Genomic DNA, 22,488 nt, shown 5'->3' with positions numbered 1-22,488 from the left:
AGCTTTTGCATGTGTACTTCCAAAAGACTGGCCAAAGGCTTTTCTATTCAGCCACTATGTCATTTTTTTCCTGATTGACTTTCAAAGTACTTCCACTGGCATCTATTTTCCAACCAAGTTAATAAAAACCCACTTATAATTCTGCAGACCTCTCCACACGGACACACAGGCTGGCCTGAATAGAATATACTGACGTACTCTACAACCTAGGGATTCAAGGAGTTAAAGGGCTTTAACGACGTGGTGATGAAATAAGAGTTTAAGGAAGCTGTTTCACTGGCAAAGGGATAAGATACATCCTGAGGCACTGGACTGATCCCATCTGCACCACATTGAGAGACAAAAGGAAGGGAGAAGTTGCTAATGCCTCGTAGCAACAAATCAGTTTCACTAACTGATGGCACTCAGCAAGACATCAGCCTCTTTCTAACCTGGCACTTAACACCAGGGAGGCAGGTGAACAGATGTGATAAATCTGCAGTAATGTCTCTATAAAACAACTGCAGTGAAGGTCTCTTCTTGGCAGTGCAAAAGTCGGATTGATTTTCCTGTATCGCAGTGAAGTGGCAAAACCTCACCCCATATGCACAGAAGATGCAGTTCTTCTGCTCTGCCATCTCATTTTAGTCTTACAAGACTTTCTCTGCATGAAGAAATTAGGCGAGGCTGACAAGTCGGAAAGATGCAGCAGAACATAAGCATATGACTTAAAGCAAGAGATCAATGGGTCTGAGTAATTTTATGGATCAAAAATATTTGTAGTAACATGTATTAAGTTGACATTGTTCTTGTCTGAATTAGATTCCTTGGTAGATTTCACCTTACGTGGTATTTTGTAAAATGCATGTGCACTTAAGTCTCACTCTGTGTAGCACTGTTGATGCTATCAGGGAGTAACTCTAGCACAGTCATCAGACATACTAAAAATGTCCTCCATCCCTGGAACAATTATATGAGCATCCATCATGTACAGCCAGGCTCACGACAACTGCAGAGCGAACAGAGACAATGATTAGATCAGGTAAAAATGCCGGAACACGCACTGATTTTAGCCAGAACTGTGGATGCTCAGCTCCAACACTACAGCTCCAAGAGGAAACCAGACCCTCCAAACTCCCCATATTGAGGAGCTTTGCATCTGACTACAGCAAGTTCTTTCTCCAGGGAGAGAGAAGACGGGCTTGCAGCTTTCATTCTGCTTGGAATGGCAATGATAAGCGCACAGATTTTTACACTGGCCTGACCGTGAGTGAACCTTTCACCAGCCTGACTATGCTACTTAGACTTTTCAGTTTTCACTAAGCATTGATCCTGTTACGATGAACCTAGCTGTTTGCAGAGAACTTGCTGGAGGAAGGGGTCAGGGTCAAAAAGGTTTAACTGACTTTTAAGTGTCTCTGAACAATAGGTGAACTTGTCAAAGTGAACAGGTTGGAAGACTTGACAATAGCTCAGGAAAAACATCTCTGGGGGATGAATCTGAGAAAATGATACTTGAAGATCAGGCCTTCTAAAAATACCAACTGCTTTGAGTTAGTTTCCCAGACCTGAAGAAGAGCTCTCTGTAAGTTCAAAAGCTTGTCTCTCTCAACAACAGAAGTTGGTCCAACAAAAGATATATTACCTCACCCACCTTGTCTCTTTTACTGCTTGAATGGCCATTTATACTCCCTTTCTATGATTAGCTTAAGAACCCTTTGTCAAAGAAAATGCATATGTGCCAGACTGAAACAGACTGTGTCACAGGTAACCTTAGAAAGTTATAATTGAAGAGACAATTTGAAACTCTCATCAGAACAACTGGAACTTGCACAGAGGTCTGAAGAACTTAAGTAATTCAGCTCTAGGATAAGGATGACTGCATGGGTCAGCTATATTCGTGTGATAAAGAGTAACTAAATTTAAACATAACATGTCCAAAAAGAGAACTTACATTTGATGCTTGATATTATTTGCTTTTTAAATCTAAAAAAGAACCAGTCAACACCCTTACATTTTAACATTGATGTGTCCAGTCTCAGGGGTCTTACCGATGAGGGAAATGGACTAAATGATCTAATGAGTCCTTTCTATCCCAAATTTTTAATCTCTTAACGCTCTGCAGTCATAAAGCTAATTGCAGGTTCTACTACACTTCTAAAACATTCTCTATAGTTACTGACTGCAAGCTAGTTTACACTGGTTCTAAACCGATAGGGAATTCTTCCTGATGAGAAGCCCCCAATGAGTTTGATTCAATGAATCCTCATCAGTTTGTCCCATTAATTACTCCTCAATTCAACACTAAACATGAAGAAACCCACTGACACTCCCTCCCCACCCCCACCCACTTACACTAAAAAAAAAATTGACTGATACGGCTTTTTATACTCTGAAATTTAAAAACCCCACTCAGTGGGTTTTTAGCTCATAGCTTGTTCTGACTGGATGAGGGAGCCTCTTTTCCCATTCAATACAACATCTCCAATAGAGATGCATGATTAACTAACACAACCCAGATCTCGCGCCTGCTAATAACTAAAGGATTTGTTTAGCTTACATGTAAGACGGCTGGGTTATCTTAAAATACAAATGGAGAAAGCAAGTAGGATTTTAAATACCTTAGTTTCCTTCTAAAAGATCAGATCCGTACGTCTCAATGTAAAAGGCCCTCCCTTTTCATTATATTCACACCATCTTTTGGTCACTTGAGCAAAGAGTCTGTGTCTTTCAGCCTACACCTGTATGAGCTAATAAATCTGTATTTCAACACTATCAAATATCAAATGGCGCTTTTTACATTTTGGTTAATCTCCATGCCTTCTTAAGATGACATTTCACAGTCCTTATCACCTCTCTAGTTAAACACAGAACGACCTTCATAAATCACAAACACTGTAAGAGCAGGACATCCTTCTTTCATTCTGAAATCCTATATGAAGAGAACATTTATAAACCCATTATGGATGCTGCAGGGCTCTATATGCACTTAGGCAGCATTCAAGTGTGGTTCTGCTCTGAAATGGTATCACCCTATCCAAAAGGAATCTGCTGATTTTAATGACTACAGTAAGCTTTTACCACTTTTTATACTTGTAAGAACAGTACTACTGTTGGGAAGTGGGCTGGATTCCACTTCTTGGGCATCATCAGAATTGTTTACTAAGTTGCTATCACAGTTACACTTGTGCAAATCCAGAGTCACCAGGACTGCACAGATGTCTCTGAGGGGCTAGCCTAGCCTCTGGAACCTTTACTACTGATGGTGCACAAGGAAGAAAGGAGCCAGCTTGTGTCTCAGATCCCACTAGAGTCTACAGATCTGACAGCTGGTGGGGATGGTGGAGGGGACAACTTTCTTCCTTGTAGACTGAAACCATCTGATTATTGAATCAGTGATATGCAAATAAAATGGAGCCCTCTGACAGCCATTTCTCATCTGCAAGTTCTCCTAAGTCCATTGAGAGTTGGTGGGGTGCTCTGCAGGCCCCAAGGGAAGGAAAGCTCTCATGCCATAATGCTCAATGGTACATCAAAGAATTGGTTCATATGAGTCTTGGTTCTGGAATTTATCTCTGAGCTGGCAGAGATAGCATGTGCCCAGCCATGGGATGGAGGCAATGCCTTATGTCACACTCTGACAAAGTGCTGATAAGATCTAAAGAGACTCCACCCTGGGCCTCCTTCAGATGCATGGAAATGGTTTGATACAGGCCTAACACAGGATGTCACATCGTGGCTCTGTCTGCCTCTGGACAGACACCAGTCTGTTGTGAGAGGATCAACTGCAGTATCTCATGTGTTCCAAAGTCCCACTGGCTCTGGGGAGAACCGAGGCTCTATTCCTAGAGTTAGGTCTCTAAAGCAGACTTCCAGGTGCAGATCTCGTGCCTGCCCCCTTCCTTGGGATGTGGGGCTCCTGCACCCAGCTGCCCAGACCTTTGAGTCAGTACCAAAGTCCTCCGAGTCCCCAGCTGCTGTGGGCATCCTGAGCTTCTTGATTAACCCTTTCAGGACAACATGGCAGGCCAGTGAAGAATTCAGGCTTCGCAAATGGATGTCTTAACCACCAACACTTTACTCTTGAAAGCCCTCAAGAATTATAGAGCTTTGAAAAAACAATTAATATTGAACACAGCATACCCTTTGTCTGATCTCACACCTCCTATGAGTCCTGGGTTTTGTCAGCTTCCATAGGCTAGGCAGCTCTTTGGTGCTCCTCTCTCTTTAGTCTGGGCCCCTCGTGGTTGGGGCCTGCCCCCCTTCACAGCGAGCCTTCCTCCCTTGAATATTCTCACAAGTTATTGGGCTCAGTACAGAGATAACTGGGGTGAAGCGTAATAACCTGTGATCATGACATGAGAGACTTCATGATTCTAAGGAAAGAAAGGGGTGAGAGCAGAAGAGTAAGGACAATGGACTTCTAAAAAGTTTTAATAGACTCAGATGTCCCGTTGGAAGAAAATCGAAGGGGAAAAGGAGTTCACGAGAGTTGGCAGATTGTCAAGGAGACAGTATTAAAACACGCAACTGCAAACTATCCCAATGGAAAGAAAAGATAAGCAGAATAGTAAGAGACCAATATGGTTTCATCAGGAGCTCTTTAATGACCTGAAAATCAAAAAGGAATCCTACAAAAAGTGGAAACATGGATGAATTGCTAAGGAGGAGTACAAAAAAAAAAAAAGCACAATCATGTAGGGACAAAATCAGAAAGGCTAAGGCACAGAATGAGTTACACCTAGCAAGGGCTATAAACAACAACATCGTATTGCCTTTTACGTACCCTTGGAGCAAGAGAACAAATCATACCATACCAACCTCAATTCCTTCTTTGACAGGGTTACTGACTTTATGGACGGGGGGAAGCAACAGACGTGCTTTATTTTAGTAAGACTTTTGATACACTCCCTCATGATATTCTCATAAGTAAACTATGGAAATGTGATCTAGATAAAATTACTATGAGGTAGGTGCACAAGTGGTTGAAAGACCATACTCAAAAAGTAGTTATCAATGGTTTGCTATCAACCTGGGAGGACACTATCTAGTGGAGTCCCACTTCAGCCAGTTCTGGTTACGGTACAATTCAAAATTTGAATTAATTACTTAGATAATGGATTGGAGAGTATGCAAGCTGGGAGGGATGGCAAGCACTTTGGAGGACAGGATTAGAATTAAAATTGACCTTGGCAAATTGAAGACCAGTTCTGAAATCAACAAGATGGAATTTAATAAAGATAAGGGCAAAGTACTTCACTTAGGAAGGAAAATCAAATGCCCTTTTACAAAATGGGAAATAACTGTCTAGGTGATAGTACTGCTGAAAAGGAAAGGGTTTATAGTGGATCACAAATTGAATATGAGTCAACAATGTCAACAAAGTGTCATGCAGTTGCAAAAAAGGCTAATATCATACTGGAGTGTATAAACAGGAGTGTCAAACGTAAGAGACAGAAGGTTTTTGTCCTGCTCTACTTAGTACTAGGGAGGCCTCAGCTGCAGTACTGTGTCCAGTTCTGGGTGCCACAATTTAAGAAAGATGTGGACATAATGGAGAGAGTCCAGAGGAGAGCAATAAACATTATAAAAGGTTCAGAAAACCTGACCTATGAAAAAAGGTTAAAAAAACTGGGCATGTTAATTTTGAGAAAAGACGACTGAGGGGACTTGATAACAGTGTCAAGGGCTGTTACAAAGTGGATAGGGATCAACTGTTCTCCATATCCACAAAAAGTAGGACACAAAGTAATGGGTTTAATCTGCAGCAACGGATATTTAAGTTACATATTAGGAAAAACTGACTATAAGGGTAGTTAAGTTTTAGAATACGTTTTTAAGAGAAGTTGTGGACTCCCTGTCTTTGGAGGCTTTTAAGAACATGTTAGACAAACACCTGTCAGGGATTTAGGTTTACTTAGTCCTGCCACAGAGCAGGAGGCTGGATGTGATAATTTCTCAAGGCCCCTTCCAGCCCTACATTTCTGTGATTCTATGAAGGTCAGACTACATGATGTAATGGTCCCTTCTGGTCTTAAACTCTATGAATCTCTGGCCTTTTGGCCATGTGCTCTGGCTGAGGAACTCCAGCCCCTTCTCCCTGCCAGACTTCTCTGTACCAAGTTCATTGTTCTTGGGGACAGGTCTGTAGCTGATGGCCCTAAATTGCTCCGACTTAGCTTTTTAGACTAGGTGTCAAGCTCCGACTTACTACAAAATAGATGCCTTAGTCCACAATGGAGGCTTCAGTATAACAAAGCTCAGACTCCAAAGCGGACCTCCTGGAACAAAGTGACAAAACAAAACAGAGTTCATAGTTAGACAAAACCATGTCCCTAATCTGTCATAAGAGAGGCAGAGTTGAGGACTAGAACTTCTTCCTTCACGTCCTTCCTATTGCCTAGGAGCTGCTGCTCACATGGAATGTAAAGTGGGCCCTGTCTGGAGATGTCATACTGCCCTCAGTGTGCTTCTTCTCCAGGAAGGAGGCTGGGAAGAGGGTGAGCATCTAAGCAATTGTCACCTAGGCTGCTCCATAAGTTGATCTGCAGGGGGCACTCAAGTGTTCCCAGCCGTCCAAACTCAACCAATTCATAAAGACTAAAGAATTCATAGAGCAGGTCCTCAAGGAATCCATTTGGAAGCACTTGGAGGAGAGGAAGGTGATCAGGAACAGTCAACATGGATTCACCAAGGGCAAGTCATGCCTGACCAACCTGATTGCCTTCTATGATGAGATAACTGGCACTGTGGATATGGGGAAAGTGGTGGATGTGATATCTTGACATTAGCAAAGCTTTTGATACAGTCTCCCACAGTATTCTTGCCAGCAAGTTAAAAAAGTATGGATTGGATGAACGGACTATAAGGTGGAGAGAAAGCTGGCTAGATTGTCAGGCACAATGGGTAGCCATCAATGGCTCACTGTCTATTTGGAAGCCGGTATCAAGTGGTATGCCTCAGGGGTCGGTCCTGGAGCCAGTTTTGTTCAACATCTTCATATTCCTTGACTTTAGCAAAGCTTTTGATACGGTCTCCCACAGTATTCTTGCCAGCAAGTTAAAGTAGTATGGGCTGGACGAACAGACTATAAGGTGGACAGAAAGCTAGCTAAATTGTTGGGCTCAACGGGTAGTGATCAATGGCTCCATGTCTAGTTGGCAGCCAGTTTCAAGCAGAATGCCTCAAGGGTCGGTCCTGGGGCTGGTTTTGTTCAATATCTTCTTTAATGATCTGGAGGATGGCGTGAACTGCACTCTCAGCAAGTTCCCAGATGACACTAAACTTGGAGGACTGGTAGATACGCTGGAGAGTGGGGACAGGATACAGAGGGACCTAGACAAATTAGAGGACTGGGTCAAAAGAAACCTGATGAGGTTCAACAAGGACAAGTGCAGAGTCCTGCACTTAGGATGGAAGAATCCCATTCACTGTTACAGACTAGGGACTGAATGGCTAGGAAGTAGTTCTGCAGAAAAGGACCTAGGGGTTACAGTGGACAAAAAGCTAGATATGAGTCAGCAGTGTGCCCTTGTTGCCAAGAAGGCTAACAGCATTTTGGGCTGTATAAGTAGGGGCACTGCCAGCAGATCGACGGACGTGATCATTCCCCTCTATTCGACATTGGTGAGGCCTCATCTGGAGTACTGTGTCTGGTTTTGGGCCCCACACCACAAGGAGGATGTGAAAAAATTGGAAAGAGTCCAGTGGAGGGCAACAAAAATGATTAAGGGGCTGGAGCACATGACTTATGAGGAGAGGCTGAGGGAACTGGGATTGTTTAGTCTGCAGAAGAGAAGAATGAGGGGGGATTTGATAGCTGCTTTCAACTACCTGAAAGGGGGTTCCAAAGAAGGTGGATTTAGACTGTTCTCAGTGGTACCTGATGACAGAACAAGGAGTAATGGTCTCAAGTTTCAGTAGGGGAGGTTTAGGTTGGATATTAGGAAAAACCTTTTCACTCAGAGTGGTGAAGCACTGTAATGGGTTACCTAGGGAGGTGGTGGAATCTCCTTCTTTAGAGGTTTGTAAGGTGAGGCTTGACAAAGCCCTGGCTGGGATGATTTAGTTGGGAATTGGTCCTGCTTTGAGCAGGGGGTTGGACCAGATGACGTCCTGAGGTCCCTTCCAACTCTGATATTCTATGATTCATTAATGATGGGATTGACTGTACCCTCAGCAAATTCGCAGATGACGCTAAGCTTGGGGGAGAGGTAGATATGCTGGAAGGTAGAGTTCAGAGTGACCTAGACGAATTGGAGGATTGGGACAAAAGAAATCTGACGAGGTTCAACGAGGACAAGTGCAGAGTTCCACACTTTGGACGGAAGAATCCCATGCACTGCTACAGGCTAGGGACAGACTGGCTAAGCAGCAATTCTGCAGAAAAGGACCTGGGGATTACAATGGGGGACGAGAAGCTGGATATGAGTCAGCGGTGTGCCCTTGTTGCCAAGAAGACCAACAGCATATTGGGCTGTATTAATAGGAGCACTGCCAGCAGATCAAGGGAAGTGATTATTCCCCTCTATTCAGCATTGGCGAGGCCACACCTGGAGTACTGCGTACAGTTTTGGTCCCCTCACTACAGAAGGGATGTGGACAAATTGGAGAAAGTTCAGCGGAGGGCAGTGAAAATTATTAGGGGGCTGGGGCATATGACTTATGAGAAGAGGGTGAGGGAACTGGGCATATTTAGTCTGCAGAAGAGAAGAGTGAGGAGGGATTTGATAGTAGCCTTCAACTACCTGAAGGAGGGTTTCAGAGGATGGAGCTCAGCTGTTCTCAGTGGTGGCAGATGACAGAACAAGGAGTAATGGTCTCAAGTTGCAGTGGGGGAGGTCTAGGTTGGACATTAGGAAACACTGTTTCATTAGGAGAGTGGTGAAGCACTGGAATGGGTTTCCTAGAGAGGTGATGGAACCTCCATCTTTAGAGGTTTTAAGGCCCAGCTTGGCAAAGCCTTGGCTGGGAACTTTTAGTTGGTGCTGGTCCTGCTTTGAGCAAGGGATTGGACTAGATGGCCTCCTGAGGTCTTTTCCAACACTAATATTCTATGATTATATGAATAGTTGCTTGCCCTACAATAACTGTCATTCTTCTAGATGCTGTTAGAGTGGATCCCCGTGTGGGAGAGCATATGCCTCAGGTACATAAGATGGGAGTCTTGAACAGCAGTGTCCATCAGCGTCATACACCCACATGAGAGCACGAAGGATGGAGCAACTGCATCCCTCTCTGTCCCCTCGCAATTCAAAGACTGAGGACACCAAAAGCAGGGACAGAGGGAAGGATCCATACTGACTACAACTCCTCAGAGAAGGACAGTTATGTAGGGTTCAGCAACCATTCTCTCCAAGTATATGTCACTGGAGATCCCACTGCAGGTGACTGGTAAGAAGTAACCCCTCTGGATGGTGGGATGAGAAGTACCAGTTGCACTAGTCAAACAATTTTATACTGTTCTCCCGAACTCCACATCGTCTCTTGTGGCTAAGTCCAACTCAATGTCTAACAAAGGTTAGTGGGCTAACTCCACAATGCAGCTGGCTTGCAGATTTCAGAAACTGACACATTTCTCAAGCAGATGAAGACTACTACTTAAGCTCTGGTGGAGTGAGTCTTAAGCAGGAGAGGTACATCAGCCAATTAGTAATGCAGTGTGTTATCCACTTAAAGATTTTGTCTGTGATAAAATGGCCTGGCCTTTGGAATGACTAGCTACAGATGGAAATAAATGGGGAGTCAGTCTGTACAGTTTGGTTCTGTAAATGTAGTAAAAAACAAGGCTCTTGAAATATCCAGTTTGTGTAACGTCCTCTCTCCCCGTGTAGAGTGGGACTTGAGAAGAAGACAGTCGAGCTACTTGATTGTTTCAGATGGAATTCTGAGACCATCTCAGGAACAAACTCAGGGTGAGGTTTTACCACCACCTGGTCTCTATGACCTAATGTGTGAGGGGGGTCAGCCACGAGAACTTGAATGCGGCTTATGATAGAAAACTGGGAGAAAGATGCTTTGGTGAATATGAAACTGGGAGACGACCTTAGGGAGGAAAGCTGGATGGGCCTGAGCTGAACATTGTCGTTACAGAACACCATGTAAGGAGGCTTTGATGTTAGGGCCTTGAGCTCAGACACCCTCCTGGCTGATGTTATTGCTACCAGAAACACCACCTTGTCTGAGAGAGACAGCAGAGAACATGTCACTAGTGATTTGAAAGGTGGCCCCACTAGCCTGGAGAGGACCAGATTGAGGTCCCAGGTCGGGACCGGCTGTTGAACGTACAGATATAGCCTGTTGAGACCTTTCAGGAAACGACTGATCATGGAGTTGGCAAAGATCGACCGGGCCTCCATGCCTGGATGGAAGGCCAAAATGGCGGCCAAGTGCACCTTTACTGACAACATGGATAGCCCCTGCTTCTTCAGGTGAAGAAGGTAGCCCAGTATGAAGGGTATGGACACAAGAGTTGGAGACTGATGGTGTTGTGCCAACCAGACTGAAAATCTCTTCCTCTTGGCCAGGTAGGCAGCCCTCATGGAAGGTTTCCTACTGCCAAGGAGGACTTGTCTGACCTGGTCCGAACAGGCGAGCGCCATCGGGTTCAGCCATGGAGCTTCCGCGCCATGAGGTGCAGCAGTTTGAGGTTCGGGTACTGGAGACAGCTGTGATGCTGAGTTATCAAGTCCAGGAGGAGCAGCAGGGAAATTGGGGATTCCACAGACATTTCCAGGAGAGATGTGTACCACTGCGGACAGGGCCAGGCTGGAGCTATCAGTATCACCGAGGCCTCGTCCCTCCGAACCGCGGAGATGGGGTACAGGAGCGGGGGTAGGGGGACACCCTGGCATCAGCTTCCTCCCTCCCACACCCCACCCCAACCCCTGCTTTGCACAGCCAGCAGGAGGGTCCCGGGAGCAGCTGCAGGACAACACAACGTGGGGGAGGGGCACCTGAACACATGCTGCCAGCTGTGCACGCTCTGCTATCAGCTGGGTAGCACTTACGTCTCTCCTGCGAGGCCGCCCAAACGCACAGCTTACAGGGAACACAGGCGCTCCCGCTGGTTGGCTGCGCCTATTACAGGGAGCCTGGCGGAGGGTGAGTGTACAGGTGCTCATAGCCCTATGAGGGACAAAGCACCTGCGCTTGTTCCTTTTTCCAGTTGGAGGCAGAGGTCTGCCACAAGGTCTTAGTGGCCCCAGTAATTGTTTTAATTATTGGCAGGGCAGTGTGGGAGGGGCCCAAGGGAACAAGGATGTCGACCATAGGGTCAGCGTCCTCCACCACCTACTCCGTCTGGATTCCCAGGTTCTGTGCCACCCTCCTGAGCAGCTGCTGCAGCACTCTGCTTTCCTCCAGGGCCGGGGCCACTTACATGCCCACCACCACCTCATCAGGCGAGGACAAAGCTCTTGCTGGCAATGGGTATTATTCCCTGCCCTCAGCACTGAGGGGGTCTCATGACCCCCGGTGTCCCGGCACAGTCACCAACGTTAGGACCAGCGCAGTCATGTCCAGTGGTGCTGCAGTGGTCGATGCTGTGGCAGGTGCCCACGGTGTTGGTGCCTGAGGTGTAGCTACCACCTGTGCCTTCAGTACCGATCCGATGTTGGATCCGAGGCTGGTGCCAGCTGGTTTTGGAGTGGTGGAGGCACAAGCGACATCAAGATCATCACAGACCTGGAGTGTGACCTCTGGCTCTGTCAGAACACCCAGGGCATCCAGAACGGCCACAGTGCCAGGTCGGACTGTCTATCACACCGGGACCAAGAACTTCTGCTCCTGCTGGAGTTGTACGACTCCACCTCCGACTCCCAGGACTTCAAATAGGAAGAGCACAGAGGCGCAGTGCCAAAAACCTGCATCAGGGGCTGGGTGACCGGTGTGGCTCCCCTGTGTGGGTGAAAGGTGCCAGAAAGCGATGGAGCCAAAGGCCCTCGTGATCTCTCCAACCTTGGAGGGGATGATGGCACCGTGAGCTCCATCAAGCTCCTGGCCACCTCAAACGCCTCTGGCGTGGATGGGAGCTGTAACTCTCAGCTCTGATGGACCAGGAAGTCCTGAGGGTCCAGAATTAACTGCTCCCCTGCGGGGGCAGGAGTCGACACGACCCTAGTTGGTGGCGAGGCCGAGCTGACATGGCCCAGTGTGGGCCTCATGGACACCAGCTCCTTCGGTTTGACTGGAGAATAGCAGCCCCTTTCCGGTCTCCTCTTCTTTTGGGGCACCGGCGATAGAGAACGGTGCTGCCCCATGGCCTGCGTCAAGGCCTTGTGGGCGGAGGCATAACGGTGCAGAGGGCCTCTGGCTGAGTGCTTTCTTGGCGCCGGCTCATGTGCCATCAGTACCAGCGCACTCTGCGTCGACGACTAGGTGCTCAGGGTCAGCTCTGCCGACCCAGGGTACGAGTGCGGATGGAGAGCAGCCGCCATCAAGAGGATCTTAAGACGCTGGCCTCAGTCCTTCAGAGTCCTGGGACGAAACCCTCTACACATTCTGTACTGCTCTTTTTGGCTCTCCCCCAAACACTTCAGATAAGACGTGTGTGGGTCACTCCTGGACATAAACTTGCCACAGTCCTCACAGGATTTATGCCCCAGTGCTGAGAAGAGCGTTTTGGGGTCGGGGGAACTTGTAGAAATGAATCTTACATAAAAAACTAGCTAAGCTATCTAACTACTACTACTAAAAATATAATAACTATATACAAAGTATGAAAGTCATTGCTAGAGCAGAGATGCTTGCCGAAGCAAGAGATACAGAAATTCCAGTTAACCATCACTGGCTGTAAGAAGGAACTGAGGGGGTGGCAGGTTGGCAGGGCCCTATATTGAGCGCCATGCAGACGTGACCCCAGGGGGTGCCCAGGCCAACCCAATAGATACTGCTAGGGGAAAAATCTTCTGGTTGCCATGCACGCACACCTAATTGCAATGGACAGGAGCAATCACTTGAAGAACAAAAGTTCTGACACTTAATGTGTCCTTGGCTGCAAAGAGATCGATCATGGGAATCCCCCAACAACAGAATACAGGCTCTATGAGGGACCTCCACAGTGACCACTCAGGACTGGTCATGGATTATCTGCTCAAAAAGTCTGCCAAGTTGTTGCTGACTCCTGGGAGGTGAAGAGCTATTGGGGTTATCCTGAGAGTGGCACAAAATCCAGAGTTTGATGGCTTCCAGACAGAGCAACTTCTGAGCAAGGGCCTCCTTGTTTGCTTGTGCAGTGCACCACATAAGCATTGTGCATCAGGATCTACATTGCTAAATTTTAGAGGACAAGTAGGAAGGCCAGACAGGTTACTCAGTTTCAGGATATTTATGTGCAATCCCAAGTCTTCTGGGGATCCCTTGCATTTGCAGGTTATCCCAGTGAGCTCCTCAACTTGTCCCTCACACATCCTGATTAATGTCTTTGTCAGGGAGGGAGTGGAGAATGTTACCCTTTATTGTACTTTCTTGGCTTCTTGCCACTATCCTAGTTCTATGGGGTGCCATTAAGACCTTCCCACCTACTAGATTTCTCACTGTGAAGTAGACTGACCTGGGACAGAGTCTGAGTCTAGCAGGTGGTGTCACTTACACGCAATGCTGACACATGGCCTAACAGGCCAAGGCAAGACCACATCATTGTAGTTGGGTTTGATTTTCTCTCTACTAGCAGCGATTGCCATTATTGTAATATGTTCTCATCAGAAAGGTCCCTGAAAGGTGTTCAGAGAAGATGTGGAAACGAAGAGGGCAGCCATCTGCGATGACGTCTGTTGTGATAGTGAACTGAACATAGTGGAAAGTGGCTAGGCAGCCACCAAAGGTGGTGACAGGATTTAGACTGGCTCTTATTCAGCTCCTAAACCTGCTGCTTCTGTGATGGTCCCGGGTCTCCAATGAGGATGATGACAATAGGTGTTTCCTGGAGTATCAGGGTCTTTCTGTGGCAGCTGTCTATTCTGGGAGTAGGATGTTGTCCTCTGCCTCTGTTCAGTTAGATATTTATATGGCTTTCAATAGTGATCCAGTATATAGATCCCTAAAGATTGTAATGTAGCCCCCCATCAGATGGAGCACTTCATCTTTCCAGCAGCTGAAGAGATCCATCTCTTCAAAGGGGAAGTCCTCTTTGGCAGTTTGCACCTCTTTTGGGATGCCCAATACTGGCAGCCATGAGGACCTCTTCATGGTGATGGCAGAGGCACTGACCTCATAACCATCTTGGTTGCTCCAGCATGCATCCCTAATACTCTAGGACACATCCAAGGCTGCTCGCAATGCTGTTCCAGCCACTATCTGGTCCTCTTTTACAATCTCTTTCAGTTCCTCCCTATTCTCTTATGCTTTTCTGGACAGGAAGGGAGTGTGTTTTGGGGGTGTGAGTTTGTTTTTAACATCCAATTTAAACCAGTGGAAAAGATGACTTTTTCAACAAAATTATGAAAAACACATTTTTTGAAGCTCTGAAGAAAGTAACAGGTCACACGCTCACTAGGTTCACCTTGCTGCTGGGGTGGGAAGACAGAACCAATGGGGGCCACGACCCCTCTGCCCCTTATTGCCCTCACATGGGGCACAATAAAATACCGGGCATGTGCGTGTCTGTGAAGAGCACTGCTATTCAGCAGAGTGAGCTCAGGCACACAGGCATCAACTAGTGGATCCACCTTGTTAGACACTGAAGAACTTCCGCGAGTCCCAAAGATCATTCAAACACACACAACACCCTTCCTCCAAACCACTGTAACTGCTTAACCACTTTCCTTTCAACCTTTTTATGAATCTGCTGATGCATCTGATTCATCACTAAGCCAGTTCTCTTGCATGTTCATTCAGGGCCGCATGGTCGGCATTTAGGGGACACAAGCAGGAGATGGAGAAAAGGACGTATTTTGTCCATATGAAAAACAATTACATGTTCATAGCTTGGAATCCATGTGAGATCCCCAACTCCTGAGGGATGTAAAGGCTCCATTATACATCCAGAACAAAAACCATCATACAAGTGAACCAATTTCACAGCCATTCCTTTTGTGTGCTTCCTGGGTGGGGGAAATCATGACTGACCTTTATATGTCTGTTCATAGCAGTAGACTGTGCCGCTCGCACCAGACCCTCTAATTCAGCACCACTGAAATTTTTGGTCTCCACAGACAATTCTTTAATATCTACATCTTCAGCCAGCAGCTGGTGTTCCCGCATCCTGGCTGTGTGGATATGAAGAATCTGAAGTCGGCCCTTCTCATCTGGTAAACCTGAGAATTGTAAACAGAAAGTGTCAGTCCTTGGCCTCTGCTGTCTCAACGCAGCAACTTCAGGACAATAGGGTTTCTGGCAGCCTCTCCTTACAGCTCCAACATGCAGGTGATTGCTCCATGAGCAGCCTCCATTCATGTACGCAGACGAATACTTTACAATGACTTATGAGAGAACCTCAACAAACTTTAAAGACACCTTAGCCCCTCCGACTAGGGCTTGTGAACATGACCACTTAGTTCGCGGCAAGCTAGGGTGTGAATGTACCCCACACTAGAAACCCATGTGCACCCTGCTGCTGTGCACTAAAAGCTCCCTAGTGCATGTTAACGTACTGCCATTTCAAAGGGCGGTAGATCAAAGCGCGGTAGATCAAAGCGCGGTACAGAATTTTTCCTGTGCAGCAGCAAGGTCCACACAGACACTTAGCGTGCGGCAAGCTAGAGTCACATCCCAGCTTGCTGCAAATGAAGTCTAGCAAACCTTTAGCTAGAATTATCCCCCATTTACAGATGGAGAAAATGACACACAAGGTTAAGTGACCTGGTCATGCAGCAAGTCACTGGCAGAGCAGGAACTCCTGTATTCAATTCCTGAATCCCACTTGCCACGTGTCACACATGCAGGCAGGCTGGCCTCATGCATTCCTGCAGCCCAGAGTGAAAGTCATGCATTCGTTGGGGCTATGGGAAAGCAGGGGAGTTTGGGCTACAATTAAGGCTGCATGTCTGTCTTTTGCAGTGGCTGATGCAGCTGGCTCAGGGGTGCCCGAACACTCAGGCAGCCCTTGGGCCTGCAGCAGCAGTTTGGGTGTGGGAGGTGGCTCAGGCGGTGTCAGGAGGTTGGGGTGCCGGGAGGTGCTTACCATGTGGGGAGGGCTCCCCAGAAGCAGCCGGCATGTCCCTGTAGCTCCAAGATGGAGGGGCCAGGGGACTCTGTGTGCTGCCCCTGTTTGCAGGCCCCAACCCTGCAGCTCCCATTGGCTATGGTTCCCAGCCAATAGATGCTGCAGAGCTGGAGCTTGTGGCGGGGATGGCATGCAGCGTCCCCTGGCCTTCCCTCCCCCAGGAGCTGCAGGGACATGCCAGCTGCTTCCAGGGAGCTGCGTGGAGCTGGGTAGGGAGCCTGCCAGCTCCTCTAATGGCCCCGCCCCAAACACCAGCAGGGGTCTCAGGCCGTGCACCACCACCGAGCCCCCCACCCCAGCACCAGCGGGGGTCCCAGGCAGTGTCCCCTCCAATTTTTTCACCCATGTGGAGAATGAACTTTGTTATGTGCACCAATACAGAGGTGATGTGTCACACATTACCTTCCTACTGGTGAACATTCATGTGATGGCAGTGGGGCCAAGGGTTTTTGAGTGTGGGAGGGGGCTGAGGGCTGGGGTGGGCCGGAGACGAGGGGCTTGGGATGCAGGCTGTCCCAGGGCTATGGTGGAAAGAGAGGACTCCCCCCAAATCTCTCCCCTCACAGCAGCTCTGGGCCAGGGCCGAGTTGGGGCTGGGGCACCTCTCCCACAGCCACAGCAGGTCCGGGCCAGGCTGGGTTGGGGCTGGGGGAGGGGCGCCTCTCTCCTGGCTGCAGCAGGTCCAGGCCGGGCGAGAGGCACCTCTCCCTGCTGCAACCCTGAGTGCCTACGCGGCACTTAATAGGCTGCTGTGCGGCCGTGCAGCTTAGAGGGAACTTAGGTTCCAGCCCATGTGCCACCCCTGCCAGCACCCGCAGCCCAAGTTTTAGTCAGGGGTATATAGTCCACGTCATGAACAGGTCACGGACAGTGAGTGTTCGTTTACTGCCTGTGACCTGTCCATAACTTTTACTAAAAATACCCATGACTAAAACAAAGCCTTAGCTATAATTCATCCTGGTGGCTACAGTGGCACCTGCTAAACAGGAAGACGGGGGGCCTCTCCCCTCCTCTCTGGCTGTTTTCTACCATTTGTTAAGGTTCCTGCCTGCCTATACCTGCTCCCAAGGGAATCTGTTGTCAAGCCAATGCCTTTCACCAGCACTAAAACGACTCTTTTGAAAAGCAGTGTTTCTGATTGTATGTAAATATACAAGCTAATTACATAGTTTACATGTTTCAGAGTGGTAGCCCTGTTAGTCTGTATCAGCTAAAAGAACAGGAGTACTTGTGTGGCACCTTAGAAACTAACACATTCATTTGAGCATAAGCCTTCATGGGCTAAAACCCACTTCATCGGTCTCTAAGGTGCCACAAGTACTCCTCGTTCTTTTTGATAATTTACATAAAATGTCACATATGGAGCTGCACCAAACTTGGCAGTTATGCATTGTAGCGATGGACTATTGCCTACTGAGCACCAACTGGCCCGCTTACCAATCTCCATTTTCACCTCCAATCTCCCAGGTCGCAACAGGGCCTCATCAATCAGGTCTGGTCTGTTGGTCATTCCTAAGAACAAAGGTGAAGCCAAAAGAAGCATTAGCTGAGACTAAGTTTCTATCTATCACCTGAATGTTAAATACAGCCGTATAAAGTCAAGGAGAAGATTTTGAGAGAGAAAATAAAGAGGACTACTTAAAAAATCGCAGCACTTTTGGAGGTCTGAGTAACGTCATGTGGGTTGTCAGGAGCCAGGATTGAACCTAGCACCTCTGGATCTAAACACAAGAGTTTCAATTCCTGAATTACAAGACCCAGCTCAGCTAGCCAAGGCTGTAGCAGACTCACCAATCTCTGTCTACCAGGTACCACTGGAGGGGGACAGAGCACCACATTGACTGGGTTACCCATGCTCCCTCACAAGACTGAACACGGGAACCCACAAGGCTCTCTGATGTCTTGGCTCACCCCAAATGGGGGCCTTTAAGAGGAAAGAAAACTAAAGCAAGCTGACATAACTAAAGAATTACTAGAGAACCGATTAAAGGGATATTCGAAAGTACCACAACACTAGTGCTGACAGTTTAGTTGGCAGAGGCGCTATGGTATGAACAGGCACTTCAGACTTAATGCTCCTATCACTCTTGGTCTCTACAAGCTTATGAGGGTTGAGGCACGCTGGTGGAGAAAGGCAGGGAGGGCTCCCAGTGCCCCCATCTGTCCTGTACCTGTCCTGAGGATAGAGAGCTTTGTCAGGACTAAATTCCTGACTGCTGCTGAAATCCTCAGATTTCAAACGTTGAAGCCAAATATGTCGTTCCCACTCTGCCAAGACAGCCCCACCCCAGTTGTTTGTCATTTTATAGTGTCTGAGTCACTAAGTCTCTCCTTTTCAGCAGTGGGTTCTCAATCTTTATTTCATTGCTCTTCATACTTTGACATTCCTGTCAATACAAATTATTTCTTCTTGTGCATTTTATCCCCTTTCTTACTAAGACCAGCAATTGGAGGCTCTTACATTACACCACAGTTTTCCTGCGCCAAAAAGCCGCATTCTGGGCATAGCTCATTTGAATAAATCCAGTTTTTGTTTCCAGAATGCCTTGCAGCAGCCCAACTGGAGTTATTTGTCAGCATGGTCTTAGTGGGAGGGGATTTTGCAGCTTCTATTAGAGCTAGCACAGTGGGAGCGGAGGTGGATAACACACATTTCCAAACCAAGGCATCCTGCCTGAGCTGCACTTTTAGAAACCGCGGCAGCACGTGTGAGGTTTTCATACCAATGACCAGGATGTTATTTAGCTGCTCCACCCCATCGATTTTAGACAGCAGCTGGTTAACGACGGTATCGTGGACCCCAGTGCTGCCCATCATGCTCCCTCTCTGCTTGCAGATGGCATCAATTTCATCGAAGATTATGATGTGGAGACCACTGTTTGCCCCAAGCTATTGGAAAGAAATAATATAAGAATGCCCAAAGTTACCAAAGAAATTGACCAGACAAAATGGCTAATATTCTACCCTTTCTTGGCTCCTGTTGGTGAGAGAACACTGTTGGTATGTTTTTATCAGTGATCCCTACAAAATGCTGTGTGGCAGACACCCTGCAGGTCAAGTTCTTAACATTCCATTGCCTGGTCTACACTAGGATTTAAAAGAGGGATAACATGTGTTAGCTAACATGCTACCTAATTTTAGGTCTATATGAAGTCATGTGTTAAACTGGCTCAGTTAAATTTAAGGCTCCCCTTTGGCTTTAATTTGACCAATTTAGCATGTTAAATGCAGCATGTGCCTTGTCTACAGAATAATTTAAAAATCTGTTAGCACATGTTAAGATAACTCCCTTAAGTAATAGTCTGAACAAGACCCTGGATACCAGGAGGCCTTTAAAGAGAAGTAAACATTTTTGTCACCTAGGGATTTTTTCTTATTTTCCTCCATATTTGAAATTCTCTAAAAAAGGCACAGGCTGCCATCCTAGTCTGACCACATTACAGAAGCATAATGCATTTATATTCTTATGATTTCAGGTGCTTTGCAGACACAGGAGCTCTCCTTGTGTGTGCAAACAATGGGGTCATCGCATTCCTTGGGCTTGCCTATATGCAGACACGACCTTTGTGGCTTATGGGGAGTAGGTGTGTCTATATATTTCACACAAGCAAGAATAAATAGGTACATCAGTTCTGCCCTCCTGGACCATGAGCTAGATAATTAAGAAAAAGTGTTTACTTAGATAAAACTATCACTTTGAGATCCTGCGCACATTACAGCTTGAATCACAAAGCAAAAACTACATTCAAAAGTCTAGTCTAGTGCAGCTTTAGTAAACAAGACTAAAACAGTCCAATCTAGTGTAGTTGAGGCCCTACACTCAACTCAACATCATCCCTCTGTCTAATGTGATAACTATATAAAACCACATCCAATCAATTCCAAAATTTCAGGGAAAAACTCTAGACATCAATGGACACAACCCCAGTGATTCTGCTGCAAACAGGAACACTGGAAAAGCCCAATTCAGAAGAAAATCTGATACTGCAGGCAGAAGAATCTCTCTGTTGCTCCCTGTTCAGAAGCAGCATCTTAACTTGTTGCTTGGGGAGCTTGTCAGCAGCCTGAGCTCTAAGAGAAATAACAAAGCCTTGTGAGGTTGGCTTATAAAGGAGGAAGCAGCAGGGACCCAGAAAGGCCTTGAGAGCGAGTGTTGATAGTGAAGGGAAGAAGCAGGGACCAGGAGGGTCAAAGCAGGGACCCCAAGAGCAGAGGGGGTGGCGAGAGGGTGTTAGATTTTAAGGACAGAAAGGAACATTACACCTTATAGCTTATAGTAATACCCTGCACACCCATAATGGATAAAGATGGGGAGCACACATTTGAATGCGCTCTGCACATCTGAGACCAGAAGATTCTTGCTGGAAGATGTACCTGCTAGCAAGAATCTTCCAGTCTCAGCCGCACAAAGTGAGTGCATGAGCACCAATGCTGGAATACACCCAGGGACCATTAGTCAAAGAGGAAGGGACCACTGTGATCAACAAGAATAACCTCTTGATTTAAAAATTGCCAGCGATGAATAAACCACTATGACCCTTGGTGAGTTGTCCAAATGGTTAATTACCTGCACTGATAAAAATCTGTACATCACTTCTAGTCTGAATTCGTCTCGCTTTAACTTGCAGCCCTTGGATTTTGTTACACTATTGTCTGGTCTCTAAGGTGACTTGATTACAGTGTATTAGTACCTCCACAGGGAGACTGTACCATGTATAAAAGGACAAGCATAGCAGAAACATTTCTGTTCCTCAGGTAGGTATTTATAGACTTTGGTCATATCATTGCTTAATCTTCTTTTTGTTAAGCTAAATAGATTAAGCTCCATAAGACTAACTTTATAAGGCAGGTTTTCCAATCCTTTCATCATTTTTGTGGTTGTGCTCTGAACCCTCTCCAATTTATCAACATCCTTCTTGAACTGTGGACACCAGAACTGGACACACGCGCCAAATACAGAGGGAACAGAACCTCTCTATTCCTACTCGATATTCCCATTTATGCATCCCAGGATTGCATTCACCCTTTGGGCACAGCTCATGTTGAGCTGGTTGTTTTGGGAAGTTTAATGGCCTGTGCTACCCAGGAGGCCAGTCTAGATGATCACAATGGTCCCTTCTGGACTTGGAATCTATGAGTTATCCACCAGGACCTCGCAATACCTTTTCAGAATCATTGATTCCCAGGATAGCAGCTCCCATTCTGTAAGTTGAGTCTGTATTCTGAGTTCCTAGATGTATTCAACTTTTACATTTGGGGAGTGGTGATAAGAGAAACAGTGATGTGGGGTGGGGAGGGGGAGAATGGGAGGGAGCCCCACGTATGTTGCAGAGGGGGAAACGTGGGATACATACAGTCTTGCATGGGGGCGAGGGGGAATTGGGGACACAGAGCCCCAGCATGGGGTTGGGTGGAGTTACAGAGAGGATGCCACACAGGGAACTCATGGGGCAACAGACGGATGAAAGGAGCCCCTGGAGCGTGCAATGCGCTCAGCCTATAGAAGCTCGGATATGTGCAACACCCTAAGGTAAATGAGGCCTATAAACTGTTTGTTCCACATGACACTGTCCCCAATTACCTCTTCTTAAGCACATTTTAAAAGGAGAATATTAATTCAAACCAACTTGGCCAAACTCTAAATACACAATAAAAACCTCAATCTAACCCTCAAACCATTAAACATCCACCAGATGCCAGTGGGAGAGAATAAGGCAGCATCTTTTTTCTGCACATATTTACACTGTCAAGCCATTTTCTCCCCTCTACAAACCTGCTTCAAAAGACAATCTTTTGTGTCTAGCAAGGAGCTGGAGACAATGTGAACAGTATGAGTGAATATGCTGTCGTGCTGGCAATCTGCCCCCAGCACAAGTCATTACAATTGTGACCTTTCCAAGACTTTCATAATCTCATAACTTGTCATCAGGACCACCTCCTCCAGCCAGCATAAGGTCTATGTTAACAGGTGTGTACCTCAAAGGAGAAAGAGCTCACAGAAACCAACTTTATAGCAATAAACTGAAGAGGAAGGGACTTGCAGGGGCTCAAATTAACACTCTCCTGATACCCCTACAGCTGTAGCTGATCAGTATATTTTCCAGAGGAAAGCACAAATCCTTATAAACTTCAAATTCTGCCTCGCCTTCAGCAAAGGATCTTGTCAAAATCACAGAGAACACTTTTCCTGTAGCAGGAACAAACTACCAAGAGCCTCCTCTAACGATCTATTTCTGCTGCATCGCACATAAACAGTATTTACACTTTTAAGCTATGGCTGGCTATTAAAAATTGCCTTCTGTGGTGGCTGAACAGAAAATTTAACAGGTACAGAAAAAGTTAACTCA

At 46.7% G+C, this 22,488-nt stretch overlaps 1 protein-coding gene across 2 annotated transcripts in view; it reads right to left on the bottom strand.

The window, feature by feature from the left end:
- Window positions 1–22,488, bottom strand: part of NSF (N-ethylmaleimide sensitive factor, vesicle fusing ATPase) — a 155,258-nt gene that overhangs the window by 56,338 nt on the left and 76,432 nt on the right. For both annotated transcript variants that reach the window (XM_050934943.1, XM_050934944.1), the window contains exons 10-12: window positions 18,865–19,030; window positions 17,579–17,653; window positions 15,046–15,233 (exon numbers count right to left, since the gene is read on the bottom strand). In XM_050934943.1, the coding sequence (XP_050790900.1) occupies window positions 15,046–15,233; window positions 17,579–17,653; window positions 18,865–19,030 (429 nt within the window). The remainder of the gene's footprint in view (window positions 1–15,045; window positions 15,234–17,578; window positions 17,654–18,864; window positions 19,031–22,488) is intronic.

This window comes from Gopherus flavomarginatus, chromosome 25 (genome assembly GCF_025201925.1).
Source record: "Gopherus flavomarginatus isolate rGopFla2 chromosome 25, rGopFla2.mat.asm, whole genome shotgun sequence".
Taxonomy (NCBI): domain Eukaryota; kingdom Metazoa; phylum Chordata; order Testudines; family Testudinidae; genus Gopherus; species Gopherus flavomarginatus.
The sequence above is the reverse complement of the archived record's forward strand: the minus strand, read 5'-3'. Positions and strand labels throughout refer to the sequence as shown.